This window comes from Malania oleifera, chromosome 9 (assembly GCF_029873635.1).
Source record: "Malania oleifera isolate guangnan ecotype guangnan chromosome 9, ASM2987363v1, whole genome shotgun sequence".
NCBI lineage: Eukaryota > Viridiplantae > Streptophyta > Magnoliopsida > Santalales > Ximeniaceae > Malania > Malania oleifera.
The window spans coordinates 52,018,430-52,045,963 of record NC_080425.1 but is presented as its reverse complement, the minus strand read 5'-3'; the positions used below and the strand labels follow the sequence as shown (position 1 = coordinate 52,045,963).

General features: G+C 40.2%; 2 protein-coding genes across 2 annotated transcripts in view; one reads left to right on the top strand and one right to left on the bottom strand.

Annotated features, from left to right (window-relative positions):
* Nucleotides 1-530: 530 nt before the first annotated feature.
* On the bottom strand, nucleotides 531-3,722 carry LOC131163455 (disease resistance protein RPS2-like). Its single transcript, XM_058120045.1, has 2 exons — nucleotides 3,413-3,722; nucleotides 531-2,226 (listed from the first exon to the last, which is right to left on the bottom strand). The coding sequence occupies exons 1-2, from the start codon at nucleotides 3,720-3,722 to the stop codon at nucleotides 584-586; spliced, it is 1,953 nt and encodes a 650-aa protein (XP_057976028.1). The 3' UTR covers nucleotides 531-583.
* Nucleotides 3,723-3,822: 100 nt separating this feature from the next.
* Nucleotides 3,823-27,534, top strand: part of LOC131164304 (disease resistance protein RPS2-like) — a 37,009-nt gene continuing 13,297 nt past the window's right edge. Inside the window, exon 1 of the mRNA XM_058121398.1 lies at nucleotides 3,823-4,001. Coding sequence (XP_057977381.1) covers nucleotides 3,963-4,001 — 39 coding nt within the window. The 5' untranslated portion in view covers nucleotides 3,823-3,962. The remainder of the gene's footprint in view (nucleotides 4,002-27,534) is intronic.

Below are 27,534 nucleotides of genomic sequence, written 5' to 3'. Positions count from 1 at the left end.
GATTTATTACGTAGAAGAATTTATTACGCAGAAGAATTTATTTCCCGATTTATTATTTTTTTAAAAAATATATTAAATAATAATTTTTATGAGAAAATAATTTCCGAAATGACACGTGACAAATCTCGCTACCATAAAAGAATTTATTTTCCAATTTATTAAGCAAAAAAAATTATTTTGCGATTTATTATTTTTAAAAATATATATATTAAAAAAATTTATTTACCGATTTATTACGCAGAAGAATTTATTTCCCGATTTATCATTTTTAAACAAAAATATATTAAATAATATATTTTTTTGAAAAATAATTTCTGAAATAACATGTGGCAAATCTTGCTACATTAAGTAGCGCGAGATTATCATTCCGAGAATTATTTTCCTAAAAAAGGTATTATTTAATACATTTAGAAAAAAAAAAGATAAATTGGGAAAAAACTCCCTTTATATAGGCATGCTACCTCCATCTTCTACACACTCCACCATTCTACTCAATTCTACACACTTCATTTTCCGCACAATTCTTCACATTTCCAAGCACTTCCATTTTTTAATTTTCATTAATAAAATTACAAATTACTTTTTAGGAGTCACCAATGTCAAGGGGTGACTCGATTGGGATAAATATAGCATTCAAATGTTCTGGCAGGCCACTTTCCCACTCCAGTGCTTCCCACCAGCGTCTCTCACCCTTGATTGTCCTCAAATTTTCAGTGGACAATTCTCCATGTGAGAAACTCTTGAGCTTTGGGCAGTCATAAACGCTCATCCATTTTAACTCTGGTGCAATGTGTAGGCCGCCAGATAGATTAGTCAATTCAGGTGTGAAATGAAGTGATATCTTCTGCAGCTTCGGAAGTAAATAATCTGATCTGGTGCATGAGGATTGCTGCTCCGCAGGATGTTCCCAGCTTACTAAGCTTTTCATCGCCGGGCAATCTTCAACCTTGAGTTCTAGTAAGTTGATGAAAACAAGAAGCAACCTCCATGTGAAAATGGTATCCAACCGTGGACACGTACGTAAGTTTAAGAACTTCAAATGGGAAAAACACCTAGTCTGCACTGGCCCCGCCCATATGGTCCTTAAATTTTTCATGTAATAAATATTTAAGTATTCCAGTGCTTCAAGCCCAATTCTTTTATGATCATATGCAGCTATTTTAGGGATATCTTTTCCATCTATGATCACTTGAACCTCATTACATTCCCCTAGTATACAACATTTCAGACGCTTCATATTCTCAATCCCAAATTCAGATAACTTCTTCGCAGTTACATGGCGGTCTAGGTGAAATGCTGTTGCTCGTCCAAGTACCTGCCTAATTTCTTCTCCAGGGATTCCCTCACCATACACATAGGTTAAGCATCTCCGCCATCGTTTTAGCTCAAACTCAACATCATGCTGGATTCGAGATATGATCCGTTTGACATGACGACCAGCGATAACTCTAAATTGAATATTGAACAGAGCAAATGCTACTATGTTTGATGTAACATTCAACAATAGCCCCAAAAATTCCACCTTTGGAAAGTAGAGTTTGAGGGATCTTAATCTGTGCAAGCGGCAAACTTCCTTCACTACATCTTCCAGAATTACATGCCACCGCTCATCATCTGGATTCACATCTATACACAAGAGTTCTAATTTATAGAGAGATGATATTACCCGATGAGGAATCATTGTGCTTGACTGCTCAGTTTTCCTGCCACAGCTCTTATATCCGTAGAAAGAGACTTTCAAGCATCTCAGTTCTGTCAAATTTCCAATTTCCTCAGGTAGATAAATAATTTCTGTCCCTTCAAGATCAAGTACCTCAAGATGACTAAGTTGTCCAATTTTTGGCGACAGCACCATGAAAAATTCACAGTCATTCAAATAGAGATTTTTGAGGCTGACTAACCCAAACAGTGACAGCGGCAATGATTTAATACCAGTCTTGGACAAGTTGAGAACTTGGAGGGCAGGCATGTGTTCAAAAAATGCAGAAGGAATGGTTCTCAACTTGTGGTTCCCTTCTAGGAACAATTTTGAAAGCCGCGGGCATCTTGGGTTCTCAGTTAATGCTGACAACTCACTATCCAACAAGTAAATCTCTGTAGCTCTCTCCCACTCCTCATCATTTGGTGGCGTTAGATTTAGACCGCTTCGATTAAGAATCAGTCCAGATACTACGTCAACTTTTGCCTGCCTCTTACTCGTTGATCTGCTAGATAACCAGGACTTCCCTGCAAGGAAGTCATTGATTGTGAAGTAGAATATTTTAAAAAATAAAGACTTGAGAGAGCCAACTGTAATGTCACCAATTAACATCCAAAATAGAGCTGCGGTTAATATTCTTCCATGTCAAAGAGTAGTATGGCAGCTATGGCTACCAGTGCTAATTAATGTACACTAAAAGGTTACACCAATTTTCTCTTGACAAATATTAGTGAATGAAAACTGCAACTGAAATCAAGATATTTGCACATGCATATTGATACGTGCATTGATTTAAGTAATGCTATACAGATAAAAAAAGGGTTCACCCCTTCCACAGCAAAGTGAATTTCATAACCACCCTTCATTGTATAAAATTCTTATAAAAATACTTTGTTTGTAAAGCATTCTCGCATTTTGCAACAGCTGAAATAAAGAACAGTTTTTAAAATTCATGGCCAAAGGGCTTCCAAGCTGTGTGCCTGTTGTAAGTTCACCATCTCTGTCAAATTGCTATGTTTCCAATCCAATAGGAGTATTAGTCCTCAATCTAGGTTAATGGATTATAAGGTATCTAAACATAGTGGCTGATTTGAAATTTTTGTAACCCAAATGCCATTTGTTTGGCATAAGAAAGTGCCGATTTCAGGTTCTAACAAAAGGGCAGAAAATAATGAGAATAGTGATACAAAAATGCCAACCATAAAACAAAAGAATTTCTATGAGTTGCTTGTAGTTATTGGCAAAGAACAATCGACTTCAACCAGTGGTGGAGATTACGGCAGCATGAGATTGTTCACAAAAATGAACAAAATTGGCGGCCACAGGCCCAAGAAATTCCATCTTTACACATCTTGATGTTTTGTTGAACTGCAAAGTGATGACCTTTGCTAGACCTGAAATTAGATGGTAGTACCATTTTATACTGGTTTGTTAATAGCTAGTAGCCCTTGAAAGGAACTTGACCACACAACACAAGCCATCACAATGGAATAAAAACCAAGTATAACTAGAAGCCTTTCTTACGCAGTGTTCCAAATGCTTTTTACATTGAAGTCTCCATACCAACTTTCTCAGCACGAATAGGAGAAAACTATGGTCAATGACAAATTAATGGCAAATGGTAACATACATGGAACAGACTCAGAATAATCCTGCAAGAGAATTTAAACAGCAATCAATTCTGGGTCAATTGATTTGGCTGTGAAACTTCACCTTGGTTATGAGAATCAGTAGCTTTGATCGCACGAGAAGACCCATAGAAATCATCAGGATAGAGCAACAACGAACCCTCATCTTTATCCTCATCCATTGAAGCATCCATTGAAGTGATTCCTTCCTTCTGCTTGCTCTCACCTGATGAAACAGAAGCCTTAAGCAAACCCCAGCTAATTGACTCCGGGCGCCAATGGAGGGGCGGATTGGGAAAAATGGTGATGCAAAAATAATTGAAGAAGAAGACAGGAAAGTTCCAGAGTAGATTCCACCTGATCAACTGGGACAGTGGAATGACTGTTTTGGCCATATCATTGTACTATTTGCCGGTTTGTCCTCTGCATTGGTTGGCCATTATAATGAATGAAAATCTTTCAGAGGGGCATCTTCTGTCTTTACAGGCACAACGCATAGTCAACGCAGACCAGGTCGTCGGCAGTAGAAGCACAAGCATGTTTCATCAGCGAAGAACCCTATCTTCCACCTGCACACAGCAAGTGCAAGAGGAAAATGCTTTTGTGTTGGGGACCCTGCTCTGGATCGGCCTGAGATGGAAATTCCCAATCCATTTTTTTGTATGTTCCACAAGGTACATTCAGTACTCTGCATTCTTGTATGATTGAATTATTACTTTTTCTGTCTCATAGATTGGAATATTGGATGTGGGTTGCATAGAGTTCAACATTTAATTGTAGGTTTTCCTTACCAAAAAATATATAATTGAATGCTCGAAGATTAGATGAAGTTTTTATGTGGAAATCAGATCATGGTGTCAAGGAATCAAACTAATCAAGGATAGATTACGCAGAGGAAAGAGTTTGATGATAACTTTTTTTTTTTCATTGGAGATTCTTTGGGCTTGGACTACGCAACAGGAGGGTCCCTCCCATCCTTCATGTTTAGAACAAGCAACCTCTTAACATGTAAGTTTCAAATTTTAACAGTTAATGTCCTTGGGACATATTGAATAACTTTTATGATGGTGTAAGTCATGGTTTTTTGCAATTTAATTTTTTTTTTTGGTTTATTTGTCAATGTAAGAATTTTTTAACAGTCTGCCTATTTTTGTCTCTTAAGCTTACTGTGTTTTGCCATAGACTTAATTTGTATTGAAAGCAAGTTTATTATGTACAAATTCCCTAATAACTGATTTTTGTTAACTTAAATGAATGCCTATTTTATGGTTTTTTTTTGTCGTTCTTCTTTTTAAGAGCGGCTTATTTTATTTAGATACATGTAATATGAAGTAAGTCTTTTTGATTCTTTATTTCATTTTATATCATTAAAGATGTCATCTATAGACGCTAATTTTCATGTGTGTATTAAATTGTTATTTTATATGTATCTTTCTCCATTTATTACCAATTTGGATCCATATACTCTCGATGGAATGCATTTACAAATTGATACCATAAATGGCCCTCCCTGAGATGAAATTTTGGTTTCACCCCGTACATGCAGTAGTGTCACAAGCTAGCTTGTTCAGGGCATTCTGCTTGCCTGTGACCGCTTATCTCATGTGCTTGGGATGGGTTTCCATCATGTCAATACTAGTGTAGGATTTTTTCTGCTAGTAAAGTCTTTGTACGTCAAATAAGGCAATATGACTCCTCGGTCACTTTGATGTTTCCTAGTGCCACGATGATAATTACAGAAAAACCTCTTTAGGGGAGGGTGAGTGTTCATCAGTCATTGTAAAACTCATTAGCTATTGTCAACGTGTTTAGTCTACTTGCCTCCCTCGCTAAACACACGATGTCAACGGAGGTGTTGTTAATGAATTACGTTTGCTTCAATGTTTACTGCTTGCTTGCCACGGCTTTCATGAATTGATTACTGTTTCCGCTGCTATTTGAATGAATGCTAATGAAAGTGTTTCGTGGATGAATGTTGGTAAACGACAGGCTGACTAGTTAAACAAAAGTGCTTCATTTAGCGCCGCACGTCCCTTTCACAACGGTGTGAAAATAGTCGGACTGTGACACTTGGTATCAGAGCCCAAGGTTGAGTTGCTACGTGAATTCGGTTACCTTCGTTGTTAGATTTGGAAAGCTTTGGTAAGTGACCATGACACCAAACAATGCTGACAGGATCAGCGTGCTAGAAGCACAGGTTGAGGCAACAACCAATACTGTAGCCGTGAAGGTGGCTCAAATGACAGAACTTGTTGATGAAGTGATGGGATTTCAAAAATATCAAGCATGTTTGATAGGCGACATGTCAAAGGACTTTAGCCATATAGTTGAAACTTTGCAGTCGCGGATGGCTGATCTGGATGCAAAGGTGAATCTATTGGTTCTTGCTATGGGGAACTCCAACACTCCGGGAGTTAGCAAGACCAAGGTACCAGAACCCAGGACGTATGGGGGTGCTCGGGATGCCAAAGAGTTAGAAAACTTCTTCTTCGATGTGGAGCAGTACTTTCGCGTTGTGAGGATGACCTCAGAACGGGCAAAGGTGGATAATGCGACCATGTACTTGGTTGGTGATGCCAAACTGTGGGGGCGTACCAAGTACAGAGAAATTGAAAATGGAAGCTGTGTAATCAATAGTTGGGCAGACTTGAAGAGCGAGCTCAAGGACAATTCTTTCCTGAGAATGTTGAGTATTATGCAAGGAGAAAACTGAGAGATCTCAAGCATACGGGGTTGAGCAAGGAATATGTGAAATAATTTTCTGCTTTGATGTTGGATATTCGGGATATGTCGGAAAATGACAAGTTATTCTATTTTCTAAAGGAAATGAAACCATGTGCAAGAACTGAACTTCATAGGCAAAGGGTTCAAGACTTGTCTACTGCACAAGCTGTTGCGGAACACTTGATTGACTATGCTGGTGATGATACCGCTTCGTTCAAATGGTTTGGCTGAGAGGGAAACAGTGGAAAGTCTTTCAAAAAAGGCAAACCCAAGAGTGGGGGAGCCGACCCTAAATCAGCAACCTCAAAGGAAGCTTTGTCGTCTCAAGGGTTCAACACACCCAATGGAAAGGGGAAGAGTAAGATTTCGTGCTACTTGTGTGGTGCATCTCACAGAGCGAGTGAGTGTCAACACAAGGGATTACTCAATGCCTTACAAGCTTCCACTTCGGGAAATGTGGTGGAAAGCGAAGAGGAAGAGGATGACGCCCCGAGGGTAGGTTCAGTGCGGCTGGTGAGCGCATTGGAAAAGCAGGCAAAAGCATCGAAAGTTACATGAGCAAAATGGTTAATGTTTGTGGACTTGAGGATCAATGGGAAGAGTACCCGCGCTATGGTGGATACGGGGGCTACTCATAATTTTGTTTCGCAATTGGAAGCATGGAGACTCAACTTATCCTTAGAGAAGGATACAGGAAGCATGAAAGTAGTTAATTCTGTAGCCCAGCCTACTCTGGGAGTAGCCAAGCAAGTGCCTGTAAAGCTTGGACAGTGGGAAGGTCATGTGAATTTCACAGTGGTGCCATTGGATGACTTTTCAGTCATTCTAGGAATGGAGTCCCTAAGGGGGATGAGGGCAGTGCTGATGCCTTTGACTGGTTCCCTTTGTCTGATGGGAGATCACTCATTCATGGTGCAAGTTGTTGCAACGAAAGGAGACGACGGGAAGTCCCTTTCAGCCATACAACTCAATGAGGGATTGGGTTAGGGTGAGCAGACACGTCTAGCCACGGTGGTGGTAGACAAAGAAGTAGGCCAAGAGCTGGAGCCTATGACCATCCAAGCGGTGTTGGATGAGTATTAGGAGGTGTTGCCGGATAAGCTACCTCACAATTTGCCTTCACGACGAACTATGGAGTATGAGATTGAGTTGTTATCAGGAGTGAAACCACCTGCTAAAGGGCCATGTCGGATTGCACCTCTAGAGATAGTAGAGTTGGGGAAACAGCTTGATGAATTGGAAGCGGGATGTGTTCGCCCTTCCAAAACACCTTTGGGAGCATCGGTGTTGTTTTAGAGGAAACATGAAGAGCATCTATGGAAGGTGTTCGACAGGCTGAGGGGAAACAATCTGTATGTGAAGAAAGGGGAGGTTTCTTTCGCTCAGCGAAGCAACAAATTCCTTGGTCAAGTGGGAGGGGTATGGAGAAGGTAAGGATGGTTCAAGAACGGAAGATCCCCACGATAGTGAAGGATTTGCGTTCCTTTCTTGGCCTTACTAGATGTTGCAGGAAGTTCGTTGAGGGGTATTCACGGAAAATGACTCCAATGACAGGACTACTGGGGAGGTATTGTTGGCCGCACACGCGGGATGATGTGGTTGATGGTACCAAAACTTGTCTCACTTGCCAACAAGACAAGGGGGAGCGGAAGAAGTATGATGCTTTCAGTGCCGCACCAAAGTATTGTTCGGCAGGGGAGACGACACAATTGTTCCTTGTAACTTTTGTGAAACATTGGGGTGTTCCCCAAGTTATTATTTGTGACAGAATTTTTCATGATATTCAGGTCACATCTTGGCATCTCTTCGAGATCTCACCGACAGACAGACGGACAGATGAAGAGATTCAAAGAGCTGCTAGATGAGTATTTGTGCCATTTTGTTAACGACAACCAGAAGAATGGCATGCAACTACTTGATGTGGCTCCATTCCGTGGCAGTGCCCAAAGGAGCTCAACAAACAACAAGAGCCCTTTTGAGCTTGTTACAGGCCAACTACCACTGCTACCTCACACAGTGGGCTAGCCGTACAAACAAAAGAGTCCTAGGGCGTACATCTTCACTAGAGAATGGAGGCAAAATGCAGAGTTTGCCCGAGCCAATCTGGAGAAAGCTTCTACGCTGATGAAAAAGTGGGCAGATCAAGGGAGAAGACCGCAGTTTCATGTCAACTGCCTCAAGCCATTCAACGCCAATACCAATGACCTAAGCAGAAGTCGGCCCAATAGAGCAGATTTGAAGACAGTGCAATCTGACAGACGTGAAGTTGAAGAGATCCTTGTAGACAGAAAGTTCACATCCTCGAGGAAGAAGCGGCAGAAGTTCCTAGTGAAGTGGAAACGCCTTGTCGACAAAGAAATCAGCTGGATTTCTGCGGAAGATATTCAACCGTTCGTGGACAAACTTGAAGTGTACCTATCGCCAAAGTCTACGAGGACGTCGACTGCATAAGTGGGGGAGAATGTCACGAGCTAAGTTTGTTTAGGGCATTATGCTTGCCTGTGACCGCTTATCTTGTGTGCTTGGGATGGGTTTCCATCATGTAAATACTAGTGTAAGGATATTTTCTGCTAGTAGTGTCTTTGTATGCCAAATAAAGCAGTATGACTCCTCGGTCACTTTGATGTTTCCTAGTGTCAGGATGATAATTACATAAAAACCTCTTTAGGAGGAGGGTGAGTGTTCATTAGTCATTGTAAAACTCACTAGTTATTGTCAACGTGTTTAGCCTACTTGCCTCCCTCGCTAAACACACGATGTCAACGGAGGTGTTGTTAATGAATTATGTTTGCTTCAATGTTTACTGCTTGCTTGCCACGACTTTCATGAATTGATTACTGTTTCCGCTACTATTTGAATGAATGTTAATGAAGGTGCTTCGTGGATGAATGTGGGTAAACGATAGGCTGGCTAGTTAAGCAAGAGGGCTTTAACTAGCGCCGCATGGCCCTTCACAAGGGTGTGAAAATAATTGGACCATGACAAGTAGCATAGTATGCCTTTCCCTTTTTCAGAGACAATTTCTTTTTCATTTAGTTTGGTCTTTTTCACTTGGACTACTTATTGCCAAGGTCAAGCCTCCCCCTTCTTCTAATAAGCTAGAAGGAAATATAAAATACCCAACTTTTGGTTGGTGTGCAAATAAATCGCAATCAGTCATTATCCTTATTTTAACCTAGGAAACGCCGATGCTGGCACGAGACACAGATATGACACAATACTGACATGACGATAAAGCAATTTCAAAAAAAATAAAAAAATAAAGATACGATAGCCATGTTTTTCCTTGGATGACAGAGAATGTGGTAATATTAATTTAAGATGAAATACAAGCACCATTATGAAAAATTGTAAACTACACATATTACAAATTACACTTACACAATCATCAGCTACACATTATACAATATTGATCCAACAACGGGACATAAAAATCAACTCCAGGGCATGGTTTGTCAAAGTTTAGGGGGTGGTTGGGGGGGGGGGGGAGGAGAGATAAAGTGGAAAATTGGCGATGACTTTAAGGGGGGAATTTTGGGGGCTGGGAGGTCAGATGGTGCGATGGATAGAGTAGTGGTGCTAGGGCTCCAATGTCCAACCACTCACGTCATGTGTTGCAGAATGGAATGAGGTAGGAAAATCAAGTGTTGCATTCGATTACATTCACTTCAATTCCAATCCATTCCTATGTACCAAATGTGCAGTCAATGTTAAGACCACCTTGACTCTTAGCCTCTATTCTTCTCCCTTTTTTTTTTCTTGGCTGGGGGGGGGGGGGGGTGGGGTGGTGGTTTGTTAATTGAATTAAAGGGGACAACAAAATGCAGCGTTTCAATGCAAGAAGTGCCTCAAAAGCATCCTTGCTATATGAGGAAGTGTCAAGAAGTTTCTCAACTATGTCCCCCCCCCCCCTCGGGGCATAAGGCTCCCAGCTTTGCGAGGGTAAGGGGAGGGTCATTACAATGTATGTAACCATGTCCAAAATTAAAAAAAATTATTTAATTTTAGATGCGTGTAAGTGTAAGGAAGTATCAAGCAAGTGTTGATACCCAATACATTTTGGATACGAACACTTTAGGCTTCTTGGCTTTATTACTTTTGATCCTTATGTATAAATCAGGGAGAGCCTAAATGCACTTCAAAATGGCTCTACAGTTTGCTTGCTTCTCCAAATTTATTTTTTTAATAGGTTAGTGGAGACTAGGAAGGAGGATGATGTAGTTTGAAGCATGCTCAATGTAGGTATGTAGGTTGGGATGAGCTCGTTACCACCGGGCCATCCCATGACCTCCTCCAAATCTTTAGGATAGCTATATTTTCCCAAAGTCCTTCCAAAAGAGAATTACAGCCTGTTTAATTTTGAGCCTGTAATGCATATCATACTTCTCTAATGAATAGATATGGTTAACCTCACTCAAGTAGATGGTTTATTCATTTATTAATTTTTTTTTTTCAAGAATTAAAGAAGATCAATTTAAGTACCTATGAAAGGCATAGGAAGTTGGATAATAATACTTAAGCTGTTTTTTCTACACCAATAATGTTTTTTTTTTCTTTCTCTAGATACTTAAACAACAAAATTGTTGCCGCGCTTTTTTTCTTTGTCGGATCACACATCAACCATGCAGAAAAAAGCAAAGCTTTGGGAGGTCTCAAAGTGATGTCTAGGGGATCTCTTTGAGTTATTATAGAGAAAGAGGGAGGCATTAAATGTGAGCAACAATGATAAGAATGGTGAACGTGTCTTACCTCGTTGCTTCCCCTTTTTTATAGGTAGCCTAAGTTGAATGCCCCTTTGAATAGGGGGTTACCTTAACAACTGTAAGGGGGTTATATCTCCTCATGTCCTCTCCTTCAATCCTAGGCAACCAAAGGGTTTCCCCTTGTTAATTAGCCTTTAGGCCTATATGGAGCATGGACGAATTTTTTCCACATAGATGCCCCCACTCTTGAGTAAGGTAAAGAGTCTATCATACTCAGAGCATCATTTACCATTGCAGCTTCTTGGTCCTTTCATCTTTGAACACCGTTAAGGTACAAAGGTGGAGCTTTTACAATTGAGGAGCTCTGTCCCTAGGGCCAAGGTGGTCTTGTCATGTACCTGTTTTTGGCGTGTGACCAACCATGACTCCATCTAAAATCCAATGACGTCACTAGGTCTAGGCAAGAATTTGTTTTACAAATCGTCATTTGGAAATAAGTTAAAAGCTAGTTAAGAGTGAACCGATTAAATTGTAGGGGGGATTAGATTATGCCAGTTATTTTTGAAATGTGAACCGATTAAACTATAGTATATGGTACGAGAATGTTATATACAATTTCCTGATTTAATTAGGCGGATGAAAATGTTGTTTTGGTTATTATACTTGGTTTTGGGGAAAAAACTAATGTGAGTGGGGTGATCATCTCCGTTTAACTAGTAAAATATGTATTTTGAGTTGAACTAAATTTTATGGATGATCATACCCTTATTTTCAAAAAAAAAAATATTTTTCCTGAGAAGTTTATTATATTACGATTTAATATTCAAATAGTGTGGCATGAGTATGATTATTTAAATGCATAATTAACCTGTGGATTAATTGATATGGTATTGCATGGAAAAATTGGGATTTTTATACTGAATGGTGGTTTAATATACAGAATATGGATTTTATATTGAGATCTAGTTATAATGAGCTTTGAGCTTGGAGATGTTGCGAATAATGCAGAAATTGTGAGTCCACGGTGATATACTGATCACGCGGTTATTGAAAAATTATCGTTGAGACGATGGGGTGGAATGCTCACGATATATGTGTTGAGAATTATGAATATGAAATATGTGTTGAGAAATATGAACATATTATCTATTGTATTATGTAAATTGTAATGTATGTTCTAAGAACCTTAATGGACAGTGGATGCTCGGTACCGTAACCACAGACGATATATATATATATATATATATATATATATATATATACATATATGTATGTCAGTGCAACCACATTAAGTTGAGAGTGTTGGTAGTTGATGTCGATTTGGCCTGCGAAGAGTTGTGGACCGCCCCTGGAGTCCAGACTAGGTTGAGGTAGGCAAATCAGATTACAGATGCATTATGTTTGACTTAGCCTGGTGGTAGGCCATCTAGGGCTAAGTCTAGTTTCGGACCGCACAACTCGATCATGTGGGGTTATTACATGATGTGATTATGATAGTCCAATCAGGGAGGTTCTTATTTACATAATTGTAGATTTATATAATGGGGCTACTGCTGAGCCGAGTTGTGAACTGGAAAGAAAATATACGCATTTTTAAATATACATGTAGGGACCTGAATCTAAAAAATAAATAAAGAAAAGAGAAGGGAAATTAAAAAGGATAAAACAACAGAGCTCGTCGATGAGGCTCCATTTCTTGTCAACGAAGTCTCTTCTGTTGCTCAACGACGAGACGCAAAGACCCTTCGACAAGGAGATACCGAGGGATTTTCTGAGATTCTGAAATCTCAAGCTCGTCGACGAGGTCACTTACTTGGCCACGAGCGACCTTCTTCGGCTCGTCAACGAGAACTCCGACTCGTCGACGAGGCTAGCCGAGTCAACCTAGTTATAAATAGAATATCCTTTTCTTCTTTACTAAGTTATTCCATTCTCTCTCTCTCTCTTTCTCTAGAACACGAACCAACACTCTCTCTCTCTAGGATTCCGTGTTGTTTGTTGCGTGAATCAACAATCCGACATCGCTACGTGGATTAGAAGGAGAATCTCTACAGTTATGGCGGATCGAATTTTCAATCTGAGGATTTTTGGGTTTTTGTTTAAAATCGAGGTAAGGATCTGATTTCGTTTCTGATTCAGTAGTTATGTAGTAGTCATGATTATAGTGAAGTAATGTTCTTCGGTTTTTAGGTTTCGGGGATCCCAGGTCGTTGTTTTGGACCGATCCGTTCATATTTTTGTTTTCGGGATTAAGGTAAGGGGATTTGTTTACATCAGTATTTTTAGAAAACTGAACCGTTAGAAAGATAGCTTATGTCTTACTGCACATTTTGACTTCTTATCTACAAAATTTTACTAGGTATAAATGTTGTTTCTTACGATTTTACGGTTTTACAGTTTTTGGCAAAAGTAGGGGTTTGGGCATATGAACTCCAAATTTTTTAAAACTACTTTAACTGCTTTAAAAGTAAGGTAGGAACTACTTGATACCCATGTTTGCAGTCCAAATGATATTTTTTGAATTATACACTAATTAAAGCGGTTTTGACGAAACGAACGTGACATGTGATATGAATTAGAACATACTGAACTATTATATTTGTGAATGAACTGTGAAAACGGAAATTCCATTTTGTTATCCGAAAATATGGAAAATAGGTGTCGGTTAATCACTGAGCTTTAAAATGTAAAAAGGGTTAAACCGAGAGCGTTTGTGCCAATTAACACCACTGATTGATAGAAAAGAAAAATGCATGGAAGATTGCATGATTGTGATTGTGAAAATACTGGACTTGTACAAATTGTTATGTTTTATTGTAAATTATATATATGATTGATTGGGACCATAGCTTGTTACTAAAGGAGTTGAAAGACACTCTGAAGGAGTTGAAAGATACTCCAGGTTATTTGAGGGTTTAAATAACTAGAGGTGCGGTTCCGTTGCTAACTGAGGTACAGTGCAACCACACATGTGAGTCAATGTGGGTATCGAGTTAGTCGGCTTGCAGGAGTGTATGGGGCCACTGGTGAAATAATAAACCAGGTGGGGCAGTCGGACTATATTTGTGATGCTTGATAGTGCCTGTATGAACAGGGCTCTGTCAGAGTTATCAGTGCACAACCCGTGCCACGGGGTAATTAGGCATATTTCTAAAAGTTCCAAAGCTAGTCATTGTCCTAAATTTTCATATACATGATTTAAGAAAACTAAAATGGGCAAAGTCACAAAGTTGAGTACTGTGTGGAGGGAATCATACAGTGTATAAGCTTGTACCCTACCCTAATCTCGGGGACTCTCGCTTGTGATGATGCTGTATTATGTTTATATATCTAGAAAAGTACTGTACTATGAATGTGATAATGTGCAACTGTTTTTAATTGGAATAAACTCATGTAGTCACGTGCTGATGTAATATCTTCCACCTTACTGAGAAGTGTCTCATCCCAATCTTACAACCTGTATTTCAGGTCCTACATGATGTCGGTCCTAGTTCTTCTAAAGGGACTTTGACGCGTATAGTCTTGTTAGTGGATTAGTACTAGGTTGTTAGCTTCGTAGAATGTAGGAGGATGTAATATGTTTACGTTTTAAGTATGGATCTTATGTACTGAGAAATACAGATAGAACTCTGGTATATATCTAATAGAACCCTGAATGAGAATGTTTATGTTTTTCGTTGTGCATGAGTACAAATATGTCTAAAATACGCCCGTTTGTCCCTGTTTAGGGCAGGTTGTTTATATATTCTTATCAAATATAGGTATAACAGAGTATGTGTAGTAGCACTCTGGGTTCGTATAAAGGACCAGGGCGTTACAGCATTGTATCAAAGCCCTTAACCAGTCGGAAGTGTGATGCAATTCATAGTGCCTAGTTAGGGCTATATACTCAGAGCTTAGGTTACTAGGTTTTGTAGTTTAGAATATACCAAAGTTTAGGATGTGAATAAGATTAGCGAGTACAACTTTGTATACCTAGAGACAGAAATGCATTGATAGGCTTCAGTGCCTTTTTGGATCATTCGAAAGGTTCAGAAAATCACGGCAATCTATTGGCAGTTTTGTTTCTAAGTGGAAGGGCAGAACTCGAGTCAGAATGAGTATGTGAGTTATTAGAGTACGTCAGTACTAGGACTGTTATTATGGGAAATGAGTTTATAGTGTTGCAGTATTAGTTGGTTAAGCTTCTAATTGCTTTCCTTAATTGTTTTTCAAGATGGAATCCAGGGATAATACTGCTAATGTTGGAGGCAGTACTAGTGAGGGAGCTGGCCCTGAGGCTGGCAGTGATTCTACGAATGTTCTGCGGGACTTTGCTCAGCAGTTAATGGCTAAGGTGGTTCGGGCGAATAGGGGGCAGGATCGTCCTGCGACTGAGTTGGGCTATTCTATCGATCAGTTCACACAACTGAAGCCTCCTATTTTCATGGGAAGTGCAGACCCGATTCGAGCTGAGAATTGGATTGGGGAGATTGAAAAGATTTTGGACGTCTTGAACTGCACTGAGAAGTAGAAAGTAGCCTTTGCAACGTTCAAGTTGTCGGGCGAAGCGAAGAGGTGGTGGAAATTTGTAAAGATGCTTGAAGAGCATCTACCTATTCCCGTGGTTGTGATGTGGGCTAGGTTCAAGGAATTATTCTTTGAACGGTATTTTCCGGCCGCGGTCAGAAATGCCAAGATGGAGGAATTTATAAGTCTGGAGCAGGGGCAACTGACAGTTCAACAGTACGCTGCCAGATTTCAGGAGCTATCCCGTTTTGCTCCATTCATGGTTCCGGACAAGGCAATGAAGGCTTGGAAATTTTAGAGGGGCCTGGGGAAGGAGATTTGCAAGCATACGACTATCTAGCAGATGCAGGACTTTGTTACTCTGGTTGATAAAGCCACTGTAGTAGAGGAGAGTCTGCAGGAAGAGGTCGGGGTTCAGATCTCGAAGAAGAAACCTGCACCTTCCAGTTCTTATGGAGGGGAAAAGTAGGACAACTAGAAGAAGAAGAACCGTAGTGGTGCTTCTCAGAGTACCACGTCCGCTTCTGTTTGTTCTACGTGTGGGAAACCTCATGCAAGGCAGTGTTGGAGAGCTATGATCGCTTGTTTATGATGTGGTAAGATAGGACATCAGGTGAGGGATTGTAATCTGCCGAGATATGCTGAAGCTTCGCAATAGCCTTTCAGAGGTGGTGCGCAGGCGCCACGAGATGGACGGCAAGGGGGTACTGCCCAGGTTAGGGTATACTCCTTGACTCTAGGTGATGCAAAGAACGCTGGAGATATGGTAAAAGGTAATATTTACATGCTTTCCAATAAAGTTATTATATTATTTGACTCAGGAGCAATGCATTCCTTTATCTCCCGGGGATTTGTTAAACTGTATGGATTAGAGATGCAACAATTAGGTTATGAACTGGTAGTGGCTACGCCATTGAGGTCGGCAATTGTATGTAGCAAAGTAGTTTGTGATTTCCCAGTGATGATCCAAGGAAGGGTACTACTAGTTGGCCTTATAGTATTTGACATGTATGGCTTCGATATCATCCTAGGGATGGACTGGTTGTTTTCCAGTTATGACAGTATCAATTGCCACAGGAAAGAAGTGATGTTTAGACCTCCAGAGGAGCAGGAATTCAAGTTTATAGGGTCGCGTGTGCATTCTGCACCACGGATCCTTTCAGTTTTGCAGGCTGGTAGATTGCTTCGGGAGGGATGTCAAGGGTATCTGGCGTTTGTGAAAGACACGCCGGAAGAAGAATGTAAATTGGAGACGATTCCGATAGTGCGCGAGTTCCCTGATGTATTTCCAGAGGACTTGCCAGGATTACCTCCGAACCGTGAAGTGGAATTTGTTTTAGAGTTAGCTCTAGGTACGGCGCCGATATTGAAAGCTCCGTATCATATGGCTCCAGCTAAATTGAGAGAGTTGAAAGAACAGCTTCAGGAGCTTCTAGATAAGGGGTACATTCGACCGAGTGTTTCTCCTTGGGGAGCACCTATGCTACTTGTGAAGAAGAAGGATGGGTTGATGAGGATGTGCATCGACTACAAAGAACTTAACAAGGTAACGATAAAGAACAAATACCTATTACCCAGGATCGATGATCTGTTTGACCAACTACAGGGCACGTGGATCTTCTCTAAGATCGATCTACAATCTGGGTATCACCAGCTGAAGGTGAAGACGGAGGATGTTCCGAAAACAGCTTTCCGAACTCAGTACAACCATTACAAATTTATGGTTATGCCATTCGGCTTGACTAACGCACGTGTAGCATTTATGGATTTGATGAACCGGTCTTTCACGAATACTTAGACCGGTTTGTCGTGGTATTTATTGATGACATCCTAGTGTATTCTAGGAATGTTGCAGAGCATAAAGTTCATCTGAGACTGGTACTACAAATGCTTAGGGAGAAGAAGTTATTTGCTAAACTGAAGAAGTGTGGGTTCTGGTTGGAAAAGATTTCGTTTCTAGGGCATGTAGTGTCCAAAAAAGGAGTATCAATGGATCTGAGTAAGATAGAGGCAGTAGTGGATTGGGCGAGACCGAAGAATGTTCAGGAGGTCAAAAGATTTCTGGGTCTTGCGGGTTACTACAGATGGTTCATAGAAGGGTTCTCCAGTTTAGCAAGTCCATTGACGCGACTCATGAGGAAGAACATGAGGTATGATTGGACTGATGAGTGCGAGTTGAGTTTCCAGGAGCTGAAACGGCGAACGGTTACTACTCTAGTTATGACCATTCCATTTGGGGATAGCGGGTTTGTTATCTACAGTGATGCCTCTAAGAGGGGTCTTGGCTGTGTTCTAATGCAGCAGGGCAGAGTAGTTGCTTACGCTTCTCTTCAACTTAAAGAGTACGAGAAAAACTATCCGACACATTATATGGAAATGGCAACTATAGTGTTTGCATTGAAAATCTGGAGGCACTGCCTATATGGTAAAAGGTGCGAGATTTTTACTGATCAAAAAAGTATTAAGTACATTTTCACTCGGAAAGAGTTGAACATGAGACAGCATAGGTGGCTTGAGTTGATAAAAAACTACGAATGTACTATTACCTATCACCCAAGGAAAGAAAATGTGATAGTTGATGCTCTGAGTTGGAAGTCAGTTGATGCGCCAGTCTCAGCAGTGGGAGTTTAGCATCAAATATGTATGGACCTGGAAAGGTTGGGCTTGGAGGTAGTGGAAGGAAATCATCAGGATGTTCTTGCTTGCTTGGTGGTACAGCCGACCTTACAGGAGAGAATCTGAGCAACACAGAAGGAGGATCCAGAGCTTGTTGAGGTTATGGAAGGAGTCCAGAGTGGGTTAAAGCCGGATTTCAGTATCTCTGGTGATGGGATTTTGAGATTTCATAACAGAGTATGTATACCGAATGACGCTGGAATTAAACGAGTCATTCTGGAGGAGGCACGCCGTTCTCTCTACATTGTACATCCTAGCAGTACGAAGATGTACCGGAGTCTGAGGGAATCTTTCTGGTGGTCCAACATGAAAAGAGAGATCGCCCGTTTCGTGGAGCAATGTCTGACATGTCAGCAAGTCAAAGCAGAGCACCAGAGACCAGTAGGGTCACTTTAGCCACTTGACATTCCCAAGTGAAAGTGGGAACACATTTTGATGGATTTCGTGACGGGGTTACCTACAGTGGTGCATGGGCAGAATGCTATATGGGTTGTAATTGATTGGCTGACGAAGATTGCACATTTCATTCCAATCAAAGTCAGCTATTCTTTGAATCGGCTGGCAGAGTTGTATGTGCAGGAGATTGTACAACTCCACGATGTTCCTATTTTTGTTGTTTGGGATCGAGATCCATGTTTTATGTCTCGTTTCTAGAAGAGTCTACAGGATGCCTTGGGATTGCAACTCACATTCAGTACGTCTTTCCACTCGCAGACGGATGGGCAGTCTAAGAGGACTATTCAGACGTTAGAGGATATGTTGCAGGCTTCTGTACTGGACTTTGGTGACAGCTGGATATGGCATCTACTGCTTGTTGAGTTTGCGTATAACAATGGTTACCAGGCCAGCATGGAGATGGCACCTTACGAGGCATTGTATGGTTGTCGATGTCGATCTCCGTTGTACTGGGATCAGGTAGGTGAGCGGTAGATACCGAGTCCGAAATTGATTCAGCAAGCCTCTGCAAAGGTCGAGTTTATCAGGGAGAGAATCAAGGTAGCTTGGAGTCGGCAGAAGAGTTATGCTGATACTCGTCGATGAAAGCTAGAATTTGAGGTAGGAGATATGGTGTTTCTGAAGATCGCTCCAATGAAAGGGGTGATGAGATTCGGAAAGAAGGGGAAGCTAAGTCCTTGATATATCGGGCCTTTTGAAATACTGGAAAGGATAGGTTCAGTAGCTTATCGGGTGGCTTTACCTCCAACACTATCCAGAGTTCATGACGTGTTCCACGTGTCAGTGCTGAGGAAGTACGTGTTAGATCCATCACACATGTTGAGTTACGAACCTCTAGAGATCAGTGATGCTTTATCATACGAGGAGGTACCAGTACAGATATTGGATTGGAAAGTTCAGCAATTACAGACTAAGGAAATACCGCTAGTGAAGGTATTGTGGCGGAACCATGCAGTGGAAGAAGTTTCCTAGGAGTTAGAAACTGAGATACGTCAGAAGTATCTTCGGTTGTTCAGAGATGGTTAAGTTAGTCAGGTAAGTGAATGTGTATATGTTAGTGTGTTTAGTAAGTAGATATGACCTTCGGGAGAGTTTTGTATGTATATTGTAAGTTCCTGAAGCTTTATGTTGTAACCAAGGTATTCCTCCGCCATAAGTGAAGGTAGGTAATAAATTCGGGCCAGAACTGCATTATGGGTTGCTTCCGACTCTTCTGTAAATCTTTGACGTAAAGTAGAGTGAGTTTGGTATCAGTTGATGAATTTGAGGGATGTAATTCTTATAAGGAGGGGAGATTGTGGGGACCCAAATTTGGAAAATAAATAAAGAAAAAAGAAGGGAAATTAAAAAGGATAAAATAACAGAGCTCGTCGACGAGGCTCCATTTCTCGTCGACGAAGTCTCTTCTGTTGCTTGGCGACGAGACACAAAGACCCGTCAACGAGGAGATATTGAGGGATTTTCAGAGATTTTGAAATCTCAGGCTCGTCGACGAGGTCACTTACTCAGCCACGAGCGACCTTCTTTGGCTCGTCGATGAGAACTTCAACTCGTCGACGAGGCTAGCCGGGTTAACCTAGTTATAAATAGAATATCCTTTTCTTTTTTACTAAGTTATTCCATTCTCTCTCTCTCTCTTTCTCTAGAACACGAACCAACACTCTCTCTCTCTAGGATTCCGTGTCATCTGTTGCCAGAATCAACAATCCGACATTGTTACGTGGATTAGGAGGAGAATCTCTGCAGTTATAGCGGATCGAATTTTCGATCCGAGGATTTTCGGGTTTTTTTCTAAAATCGAGGTAATTATCTGATTTCGTTTCTGATTCGGTAGTTATGTAGTAGTCGTGATTATAGTGAAGTAATGTTCTTCAGTTTTTAGGTTTCGGGGATCTCGAGTCGTTGTTTTGGACCGATCCGTTCATATTTTTGTTTTCGGGATTAAGGTAACGAGATTTGTTTACATCAGTATTTTTAGAAAACTGAACTGCTAGAAAGATAGCTTATGTCTTACTGCACATTTTGACTGCTTATTTGCAAAATTTTACTAGGTATAAATGTTGTTTCTTACGATTTTGCGGTTTTACGATTTTTGAAAAAAATAGGGGTTTTGGCCTATGAACTCCAAATTTTCCAAAACTACTTTAACTGCTTTAAAACTAAGGTAGGAACTGCTTGACACCCATGTTTGCAATCCAAATGGTATTTTTCAAATTATACACTAATTAAAGTGGTTTTGACGAAACGAACGTGACATGTGATATGAACTGGAACATACTGAAATGTTATATTTGTGAATGAACTGTGAAAACTGAAATTCCATTCTGTTATCCAAAAATGTGGAAAACAGGTGCCGGTTAATCACCGAACTTTAAAATGTAAAAAGGGTTGAACCGGGAGCGTTTGTGCCAGTTAACACCACTGACTGATAGAAAAAAAAATGCATGAAAGATTGCATGATTGTGATTGTGAAAATACTAGAACTGCACGGATTTTTATGTTTTATTGTAAATTATATATATGATTGATTGTGACCACAACTTGTTACTAAAAGAGTTGAAAGACACTCCGAAGGAGTTGAAAGATACTCCAGGTTATCTGAGTGTTTAAATAGCTAGAGGCGCGGTTCCATTGCTGACTGAGGTACAGTACAACCACACATGTGAGTCAGTGTGGGTATTGAGATAGTCGGCTTGCAGGAGTGTATGGGGCCACTGGTGAAATAATAGACCAGGTGGGGCAGCCGGACTATATCTGTGATGTTTGACAGTGTCAGCACGAATAGGGCTCTGTCAGAGTTATCAGTGCACAACCCGTGCCACGGGGTAATTAGGCATATTTCTGAAAGTTCCAAAGCTTGTCATTGTCCTAAATTTTCATATACATGATTTAAAAAAACTAAAATGGGCAAAGTCACAGGGTTGAGTACCGTGTGGAGGGAATCGTATAGTGTATAAGTCAATACCCTACCCTAACCTCGGGGACTCTCGCTTGTGATGATACTGTATTATGTTTATATATCTGGAAAAGTGCTGTACTATGAATGTGATAATGTGCAACTGTTTTTAATTAGAATAAACTCATGTAGTCATGTGCTGATGTAATATCTTCCACTTTACTGAGAAGTGTCTCACCCCAATCTTACAACCTCCGTTTCAGGTCCTATGGGACGTCGGTCCTAGTTTTTCTAGAGAGACTTTGGCGCGTATAGTCTTGTTAGTGGACGTAAGTTTTTGTATTAGTAATGAGTTGTTAGCCTGGTAGAATGTAGGAGGATGTAATATGTGTTTAAAGTATGGATTTTATGTATTGAGAAATACAAATAAAACTCTGGTATATGTCTAATAGAATCCCGAATGAGAATGTTTATGTTTTCCACTGTGCATGAGTACAGATATGTCTGAGATACACCCGTTTGTCCTTGTTTAGGGCGGGTTGTTTATATATGCTTATCTGATACTGGTATAACAGAGTATGTGTAGTAGCACTTTGGGTTCATATAAAGGACCAGGGCATTACAATACAGGTGTGAGTACAATTTACAATACTTTGCATTTTAATATAACTGGATGGATATATTTGCTACACTAAAACTCATGTTAGCCACACACTGGAATTAACCTAATCCACCTTACTGAGAAGTGTTTCACCCCAGTAAATATATTAAATTTTCAGGGCCTATAGGAAATCGAGTCTAGGAGCTCTAGGGTGGGATCTAGATGAGCTAGCTAAGAGTGAGTGTTTGTAGAACACTATTTTGTTTATATCTAAAGATTTTTGGACACTCTAGGTGTAATATATTTTGGGAAATATTGATATAAAAGTTGAGGGTTAGTACTCTAGTATGTATGATATTAGGATAATATTTTGCTTCCGCTATTTGTGTGACTAATATAATTATGGGATGGTATTACCCTCAACCCCGCTGGGTCCGTGGATATTGCGTTTGTGGTATCAGAGGTATCATATGATGATATTTTTATTATGTTGATTATGGATTTATTTTTGGGGGCGTTACAAATGTGGTATTAGAGCTTAGGTTGTTAGGTTCTGTAGACTCTAGCAGATTACAATACCAAAGTATAGGAATGGATCTTGATGAGAGTAGGAAATTGGTAAATTAGGAATCTAGCAAGTCATTCTTGGGAGTTCAAGTGGAATCTTTAGGGTTTTGTCTTACAACCTAAAGACAAGAATTCCGTGATGGTTTCTGTGTTCTTCCTGAAATGACAATTTTAGGAAAGCCATGGCAAATTATCATCGATTTTTGTTTCTGAGCGGTAAGACTAAACCTTAAATTGGGAACATGGATGTTAAATTGATTTGTTTATGTGAGGAAAGTTCTTAAGGTAGCTCGAGTATCGTAATACGAGGATATAGTATATTTTATAGTTTTTTAGTTAAATGATAATACTGATCGTATTATGATATAGGGTTCTAAGATTGTTTTCCGTCCTACTTTCAAGATGGACTCTGGGGATAACAATGTAAATGTTGGAGGTAGTAGCCACGTGAAGGCTTCCAGTATGGGTGGCGGCGATTCAGATCAAGTGCTACATAGCATTGCTCAGTAGGTCATGGTAGAAGTAACACGGAATTCAAGGGAATAGGGTTGCCTACCAGTTGACCAGGGCTGCATCATAGAGCAGTTCACCCGGATGAATCCCCCAGCTTTTCTAGGAAGTGTCGACCCAATTATTGCAGAGAATTGGATACAAGATATTGAGAAGATTCTTGCAATATTGTGCTGCACTGATGAGCAGAAAGTTCTTATGCTACATTCAAGTTAACGGGTGAGGCCGAGCGATGGTGGTTAGCAGTGAAACTATTGGAGGAGTAGAGGCCAGTACCCATAGCATTGACTTGGGGTCGTTTTAAGGAGATCTTCTTCGATCGGTACTTCCCCACCACCATTAGGGATGTTAAGGTGGAGGAGTTTTTGAGCCTTATCCAGGGTCATATGACAGTGCAGCAGTATGCCGCCAAGTTCATGAAACTCTCTCGCTTTGGCCCAGACATAATTCCATATGAGTTCAGAAAGGCGCAAAGATTTGAGAAGGGCCTGAGACAGGAGATATATGAGTAGGTGGCGGTCTTGCAAGTGCGGGATTTCTCAGAGTTGGTGGATAAAGCTACCGTAGCAGAGATGAGTCAATAGGGGTGCACAGGGGTACAAAGTCAGAGGAAGAGGCTCTTGCCTCCTGGTTTTCATGCAGGTCCGAGTTAGGGTACATGGAGGAGGCCTGGTAACAATGCGGGCCAGCGACAGGAAGTGGGATATCGAGTTCCACAGGGAAATCCATCACCCCCTCTTTGTCCTAGGTGTCGTAAGGGGCATTGGGGGGAGTGCCGGATTAGAGCAATGGTCTACTATCCATGTGGTAGACCCGGCCACATGGCACAAGATTGTCATGCTCCGCCTAGTGATGCGCCCACACCTAATCAATTTCGGGGAGACAATCAGGCACCCCAAGGTGGCTACCAAAGGAACACCGCCCAAGCACGAGTGTATTCACTTACGCCGGGGGATGCAGAGGACGCCAGCAACGTGGTGACAGGTACTATTTCAATTTTTTCACATAGAGCTATTGTGTTGTATGATTTAGGGGTGACACATTCATTTGTAGCTCAGGATTTCGTTAAATTATGTGGGATAGAAGCTTAGCCATTGGACGTTGATTTATTAGTGGCTATACCAACAAGAATTGTAGTAGTGTGTAGGAGGGTACTTAAGGATTTTCCGATCAGTATTCAAGGAAGGATGTTGCTTGCTAATCTGGTGGTCCTCGACATGCACGGATTTGGGGTGATTCTAGGAATGAACTAGCTAGCTTTTGGATATGCCAATATTGACTGCTTCAAGGAGGAAGTGGTGTTCATACCCCTTGGGGAGTGCCTCGCCACCAATTTTGTCATCCATGTAGGCTAAAAGGTTACTCTTGGAAGGATGTTAGGGTTACCTGGCTTGTGTGAAAGAGGCATCAATGAAAGAATTAAAGCTGGAGGATATCCCAATAGTAAGGGATTTTCTTGATGTGTTTCTGGAGGATTTTCTAGGGTTACCTCTTGAGCGTGAGGTGGAGTTTTCTATCGACCTATCTTCGGGAACGAGGCCAATCTCTAAAACTCTATACAGAATGGCTCCGACAGAGTTGAAAGAATTAAAGGAACAGTTACAGGAGTTGTTGGACAAAGGGTTCATTTGACCCAGTGTATCTTCGTGGGGAGCACCTCTATTATTTGTGAAAAAAGAAAGACAGGTCAATGAGGATGTGCATCGACTACCGGGAGATACATAAAATGACGGTAAAGAGCAAGTACCCGCTACCATGTATCAATAATCTGTTTGACCAGCTTCAGGGAACACAGGTCTTTTCGAAGATCGATCTCCAACCCAGGTATCATCAGGTGAAAGTTAAATCAGCGGATGTACCGAAGACCGCTTTCCGAATTCGATATGACCATTATGAATTTTTGGTTATGCCATTCGGACTAATGAATTCTCCTGCTGCATTCATGAACCTGATGAATAGGGTCTTCCATTTGTACTTGGATCAGTTCGCGGTGGTGTTTATTGACGACATATTGGTTTATTTAAAAAGTCCCAAGGAGCACAAGGATCATTTGAGGATAGTACTTCAGGTGTTGAGGGAAAGGAGACTGTATGCAAAATTTAAGATATGCAAATTCTGGTTGGAACAAGTAGCATTTCTGGGACATGTGATATCTTGAGGTGGTATTTCAGTGGACCCGAACAAGATAGAGGCAGTAATGGACTGGGAAAAACCAAAGAATGTCCACGACGTCAAGAGTTTCTTGGGTTTGGTAGGATATTACCATCGATTCGTAGAGGGTTTTTCTAAGTTATCAAGCCCACCAACAAAGTTGACCAAGAAGAATGTCAAATATGAATGGACAGATGAATGTGAACAGAGCTTTCAAGAGTTAAAGCAGCGACTTATCACTGCACTGGGATTGACAATCCCTTCAAGAGAAGGGGGTTTTGTAATCTATAGTGATGCGTCTCGAAAAGGGCTTGGGTGTGTACTGATGCAATAGGGAAAGGTTACTGCATATGCTTCTCGGCAGCTCAAGGAGTACGAGAAGAATTATTCTACGCATGACTTGGAGTTGGCAGCGGTGGTTTTTGCATTGAAAATCTAGAGGCACTATCTGTATGGTGAAAGGTGTGAAATCTTCATATATCATAAAAACCTTAAGTACATTTTCACGCATGTTAATTCAGGTGTAATCCCAAGAGGGGGGTGAATTGGGTATTTTAAAAATCTTTAAGTTTATTTTACTACTTAATCCCTATTTCAATATTTAACAAATTAATTGCAGGTGTTTGAAATTAATTCAAATTATTATCTCAATAAATTCTATTTTACCCAATTAATTATCAAGTGCGTATAATATAAATCAACATACAAACATGCAAAAGCGGATAATGAAATGCAAGCGGAAATTAAAAAGATAAGGGAAAAGAGAAGGTAAACACGATTTTACGAGGTTCAGTCAACCCGACTTACGTCCTTGCCTTAAGCAACCCACTCAAGGATTCCACTAAATCCCTGCTCCTTTAATCGGGACGGAGCTTCCCTTACAATCTGCTGCTTACAAGAGGCACAGCTTCCTCCTCATCCGGTTCACAACCCGAACCGTGATTACAATATAAAATTTCAAATCTGCAAAAACTCAATATTGCTTCTAACAAAGCTAGTGAGTACAATGGAAAACCTAATACATATTCATATGATAAAACTTGAAGCTCAGTATGTATGTAACCATGATATCGTTATATGAATGATATGCTTTACAAATCAATCCTTTAAATCAATATCTCCCAAATATGATTTTATAAATAAATGCTTTGGAGAAAAATAAGGTTCGATTTCAGAATACTTTAAGCAAGATTAGAAAATAAGATCATTTCAAAAATAATCTTTGATAATGCACAGATCTATATTCTTGCTATCAATACTTTTTACACTAATAAAATAGCAACCCTTTGAATGAAGATATATTTAAAACTTTCTTCAAGATTTTAGTTTTAAACAAAGCTTTTCTCAAGTAGTGATCTTCCACAAATATATATATATATATATATATATAGATAATAACTCAAGATCAACTTCTCAAAATGAATATTCAATAATAAGCTTGTGAGATGAAAAACTCTTTCAGAACAAGCAAACACTTAGTTTGATCACCAAACCTCAATACCAAAGTTATTTGCACAATAGTTACTGGAACCCCTTTTGAAAATCAACGTAACCCAAGCTTTAATATGATGTAAATGCTTTGAAATTGCAAACAAGAGCTTAGCAATAAATTCAACAATGTTCAGAGATGTGTATAAGTTCAAGGCTCCCAATTCTATTACAAAAGTTGAGGCACTAGGATTTAGAGGTTGATTATATAGGTAATCTCGGCCTTAGGATAAATCTTGACCGTTGGATCAATTTGATCAAGTGTATAACCCGCGTGTTCTCTCGCTAAAGATCAGATTTTTAAACTTCCCACAGGTTCAAATGACTGAAAATTCGGGTTCTGACGTCTGATGTTCCTTAAAGGACTGAAAATTATAGTCTGGACACAGGGTCAGACGACTAAACTATGGGTTCAGTCTTCTGAAGTCCCAGCTTAGACGACTGAACTTGACGGTTCAGACGTTTGAAGGTGTTCTGCCTGTTCTGTATTTCAAAATTAATTCTTCAAATGATTGAACTAATTCTTCAGTCTTTTGAGGAAATTCTTCAGACGTCTGAAGTAAAACTTCAGTCGTCTGAAGTTACAGCTTCAGACTTCTGAAGGTAATCCTCAATCGTCTGGGTAGTCCAACTTCAGTTTTTTTATCATTTTTGCTTTCTTACTTTGCTTCTTTATAAAACATTTTTCGAAATTTTAAATAGAGTCTTTAAGTCAATGAATAACCCCTAAAAGATTTTCATGAGATGCATGAGTCATAAGGTCAGTCTAAGATATATTTTGAGCTTTGAATTAAATCATATGAAATATATAAATACATTCAGTTCTAAATACCCATTTCCATGATGATCTTGAACTTGACGCTTGCATCTTCATTCTTCTACTCTTTTAGTTCCATGGATTGTGTCAAGTTGTATATCCTTTAATC

Coding starts and splice junctions, on each gene's coding strand:
- LOC131163455 (XM_058120045.1), bottom strand. CDS start 3,722: ATGGCCAAAACAGTCATTCCACTGTCCCAGTTGATCAGGTGGAATCTA. Junction 2,227..3,412: donor TACTGATTCTCATAACCAAG/GTGAAGTTTCAC, acceptor ACTTCCTTGCAG/GGAAGTCCTGGTTATCTAGC.